At 52.7% G+C, this 4,603-nt stretch overlaps 1 protein-coding gene across 1 annotated transcript in view; it reads left to right on the top strand.

Moving 5' to 3' along the window:
• LOC104291547 (protein CEPU-1) overlaps positions 1 to 4,603 on the top strand; it is a 144,136-nt gene that overhangs the window by 89,116 nt on the left and 50,417 nt on the right. Inside the window, exon 5 of the mRNA XM_009890792.1 lies at positions 1 to 168. Within this exon, the coding sequence (XP_009889094.1) occupies positions 1 to 168 (168 nt within the window). The remainder of the gene's footprint in view (positions 169 to 4,603) is intronic.

The raw sequence follows: 4,603 nt of genomic DNA, 5'->3' as shown, positions 1-4,603 counted from the left end.
GCAATGACAAGTGGTGCTTGGACCCTCGGGTGGTGCTCTTGGCCAACACCAAAACCCAGTACAGCATCCAGATCCAAGACGTGGATGTGTACGATGAGGGTCCCTACACCTGCTCCGTGCAGACAGACAATCACCCCAAGACATCGCGTGTCCACCTCATCGTGCAAGGTAAGACGGCGGGAATTCGTGGAGGGGTTGGGCTTGGCGCTTTGGTTTCTGTTCAACCCTTTCGCCCTGGTGTCTTCTCCTCCCATTGCGGCTACGTTGAGTGTGTCAGACAACTCGGTGCATACGCAGAGGCTGACCAGTGGGCTTGGAGAGTCCCAGTGAAGCCGGGCAATGCATTTATCCCGCTTTCCTGGATTTTTTGTTTCTGATATCCACAGTAGTCACGAGCAAACCCATGTTGCTGTTTGTTGTTGTTGTTGTATTTTGATGGTTTGGGGTTGGTTTTTTTTTTTGTTCTCTACACTGGAGGCAGTGCTAGAAGTAAAACTTGTGTTGGGGGAAAAGAGAGAGCCGGCAGATTTGTGTGCTTTGAGGGGGCGTGTGTGTGCCTAGCAACAATATGTCTTTGTGTGTTGAAACTCTGTACTTCTGCGAGGAGGAGGAGGAGGAGGAAGGCCAGCATGGGGTGGTGGAGCGCTCACGGTGGCCAAGCGCCCCTCTCCGAGGCGTGCCCAGTCCCCGGGGGTGCGTATGTGCGCTCTTCGGCGAGTGTGCAAGCCCACCACAGGCTCTGGAGAGGGGACGTGGAAGCGCGGCCGCAGGCGGTGGCCAAGCAGATGGACGTTCACGCAAGATTGCCCCCGTGTCCGTGCGGCAGGACTCGTGCTAGGCAGGGGGGAGCCTGCGTGGTGGGACGGACGGGGCCCGCTGCATTCTTAGGGAGGCAGCCTCGGGGAAAATTAATGGAAAATTTCTAATCCCTTCCTAGCAACCTTTCCCCCCCCCCTCCCCTTCTTCTTCTGTGATTTGGCCGGGAGCCCTCTTAGCATGACACACTAGCTCGAGTATTGGAATCTCGTCTCGGGCTAATTTTCGAATGCTGATGGGGGTATTGATTTGGAAACAAGCTGGGTTAAAAAGGCATTGGTCTTGTACAGAGTCGGGTTGAGCTAATCCACCGTCGATATGCCAGGCCTGAGCATTATTGACAGCCTAATGAATAGAAAGGGGGGGGAAAGAAACCCCAAACCCAGGGCCTTTATTTTCCCCCCTCCCTCCCTTTCCGTTTTCTTTTTCCTCTTCGAGCAATCAAGCAAACTAAACAGAGCCGGACTTTCTCCATCTCCATTAACCGCCGAGAAAAAGCGGATGCATTGCCAGCCCGGGTCCTTGCTGTTTATCTTGCAATCTGTTATTACCTGCCTGAGTTTCTTAAGCCAAAGTCGATCACCCGCAAGTTCTGAAGGCGCTATCAGGTGCTGGAGTGATGCAGGACAATTTCTATCTGTTCTCTTCTGATTCCCGTTTCCTGACCTAAATTTCCCGTATCGCCAGACGCGTGGCTCCATCCCTCCTGTGTCTTTCTATGTCATTAGGAAGAGACGTTTGGGTACTGGAGGAGAATGTTGTATCTTAACTCCTTGCAGCGATGCAGTTAAGTACTGGAGGATTCAGTGATGGGCTCAGTCCTATAACGTGGGGAATATCCTCACCGCTGCCGATGGAAATACCACCTCTCAGGAACCGGACCCCTCATTTCAAGGGCTCCCCCAGCCCTTTTGGGTGGAAGGTGGCAAGCGCATAATGCGCAGCAACACGCTGGAGCAGGATGTGAAAGTGAATATCGTGTCCAATTAAAGGGAGACCTGCCTTAATGAGCCCGATTAAAATTTGGCTGGGGTGCCAGGATTAACTCTCCCGCCTTGGAAAATGGGACCAATAAATACGCAAGCTGGTTTAATCCTGTCCTAAAAGACGTTCAGCTTGCGGGAAGCAGCGCTTACCCCTTTCCTCCCATGGAAGTGGGGTGTCCGAGCGTCGGATTTCGGGGATGTGCCACGTTCAGGCACACAGCGGAGCCTCTTACCCCTTCCCACAGCTTGATAGGAAGGGAGAAGCAGTGAGAGGAGATGGAAAAGGCGGAGGGGAAACCCTTTTAAACAGTGTTAGTCCAGGTGCAGCCAGAAAGAGGGTTGCTCTAAGCAGGTCCTTGACTTTTCCTTGCTGCGCCTGGGGGCACAGCTCTGGAGGCAGGAGCACTCCAGCCTCTCAGGATGCAATTAAATCGTGCCCCGGGGCAGGCTGCGCTCTCCAAAGGCACCAGCCGCAGGGGGTAAGGAGCTCTTCCCCTTCCAGCTGGGATTTCAGTAGCCTGTGCGATGGGTGCCTATCAGTCAGGGTCCGGACACCCTCACCCCACGCCGTGCATCCCTCCTTCTCCCCAAGTTCAGGGACTATCGCTGGGAAATGGCTGTGGGTGGAGAGACTGAGGAGCTCCTGGTGTCTGCCAAGGGATGCTGGAGCGGGGAGCGGGGGAAAGGGGGCAGAGCAAAAACCAGAAGATGGATAGGGCTGGGAGAAGCAGCTTCCTTTAGGGGATGAGGGTTGGGGATGGTCCCCCAAGGCAGCGGCAGAGGATCAGCTAGAAACCACCAGGAACCAAGGATGTCCACGCTGCAGCGAGGGAAACGCTGCACCTTTATTTCTAGGTTGACGGTATTGATGGCTGAGATCCCAAAATAGGTGGGTAGAAGGCACCTCAAGAGCTAATTGAGCCCGTCCCCCTGCAACGAGGCAGGGACATCGCTGGCAAACACACGTGAAAGCTATTCTTGAAAATCTTTAACAAAGCAGGTTCTTCAGTCTCCCTAGACGATCTATTCTACTGCCTCACTACCTTTATAATTAGAAAATGTATAGCTAATATCTAACTTAAACCTTCTTTGTTGCAAATGAAGTGGAGTTTTTCCTCAGCCTGTTCCCAGTGGACGTGGGGAACAATTGATCAGTGTCCTCTTTGCAACAACCTTTAGCTTTTGGGAAGGTTGTTACCGTGTCACCCCTTAGCGATCCTTCTTTCCGAAATGATGCGAGCCCCTTTTCTCCCACCTTTCCTCGTCGGTCAGGCTTTCTAGGCTTGAAATCCTGCGACAAAAGGTGATTGCTGCCGATCCGGGAATAGGTGTGTGTCTCCTTCTCGCTGCTTCTGTGCTAATATGGGACAAATGAGCCCGGGAATGATGAGACAACAGACCCTGGGCATTGAATCCATCAAAGTTCAGACCTGCTATTTTGGGCACTGCTTTAAACGGGGTCAGGTGCAGTGTTGGTGACGCCGAGTTGATGTGAAGCAACAGCAAAAGGTACAAGGAGGTTCTTTGCACTTGGATCGCCCCAGGAAAGAAGCTCTCAGGCTTAAAATGAGCAGCTCGGGGAGCGCACGTGGCATCTGCAGTGTTTGGAAGGTGGTCCCTGCCTGTCCCACTCACTCAGCCCTCCTTTCTTCTTAGGAGGAGTTGTCCTAAGACCAGACAAAGCACAGGGCAGCAGCACTTCCCATGTTTGCAGGAGTTTGCTTTGGACCTACAGGAAGGGTCCTTCTGGCACCTACAAGAAAGCTGGGGAGGGACTTTTTACAAGGGAATGTAGTGATGGGATGAGGGGTGATGGCTTCAAACTTGTAGAGGGAAGATTAAGATTAGATCTCAGGAATAAATTCTTTCCTGTGAGGGTGGTGAGCCCCTGGCGCAGGTTGCCCCGAGAAGCTGTGGCTGCCCCATCCCTGGAGGTGGTCAAGGCCAGGTTGGACAGGGCTTGGAGCAACCTGGGCTGGTGGGAGGTGTCCCTGCCCAGGGCAGGGGGGTGGAACTGGATGATCTCTAAGGTCCCTTCCAACCTAAACCTTGCTGTGATCCTATAACCCTTGGGAAGAACAAGGTGTTTCTGGGTGAAAACCCCAAAGAGAAGCTGCACTTGTAGTAGTCACGCTCTGAACTTGGAGGGAGGCAGAAACCCAGAGCGAGAAAGAGGACTTATGCCCCATAGACCTCTGAGGAGTGATGCTTTCCCTGCCTCTCCTCTCCTCTACCCGGCTCTGCTTTCCTTAGCAAGTCCCACTTCTTGCCCCTGCAGCAGCATCTCAGGCGCAGCCTCCCCCTTCTCCCCACTCCCTGCAGGACACTTCAGCTATTTAAGCATTACTCCGGGTTCCCGGCTTTAAAAGAGAGCGGGGAGGGAGGAGGAGGAGGCAGCCGGTGTCTGGAAAGCTCTTATTTGTATTGATAATAAGCCGTCTCCAATGCGGGCCTGCGAAACACTCCCACCGCCTTGTAAGATGCATTAAGGGAAGTTGGCCTTATCTTGGCGCGGGAAATGGACTTGGGGAGAGGAGGCACGGTGCCTGCGCGGAGTTTAATCTCACTTAGGCACACAAATTTGCATGATAGAAAATGGTGGAGTTTTAGTGCTTAGAAAGAAAGAAAGAAAGAAGTTAAAAAAAAAATATATATAAAAAAAGGCAGGCAACCGGGGGATATTAGCGTTTTCCCGCTTCTTTATCAGTTTCCCTGGGCCTATCTGGCTCTTTCTGTTGTCACTGGAGCAACTAATCACCCCTCCCCTTTTGTTTGGTGTAAATGAGTTTTCCCACTCTTTC

The sequence above is a fragment of the Charadrius vociferus genome, unplaced genomic scaffold (assembly GCF_000708025.1).
Source record: "Charadrius vociferus isolate BGI_N301 unplaced genomic scaffold, ASM70802v2 scaffold858, whole genome shotgun sequence".
Taxonomy (NCBI): domain Eukaryota; kingdom Metazoa; phylum Chordata; class Aves; order Charadriiformes; family Charadriidae; genus Charadrius; species Charadrius vociferus.
This window is presented reverse-complemented; position numbering and strand designations above follow the sequence as displayed.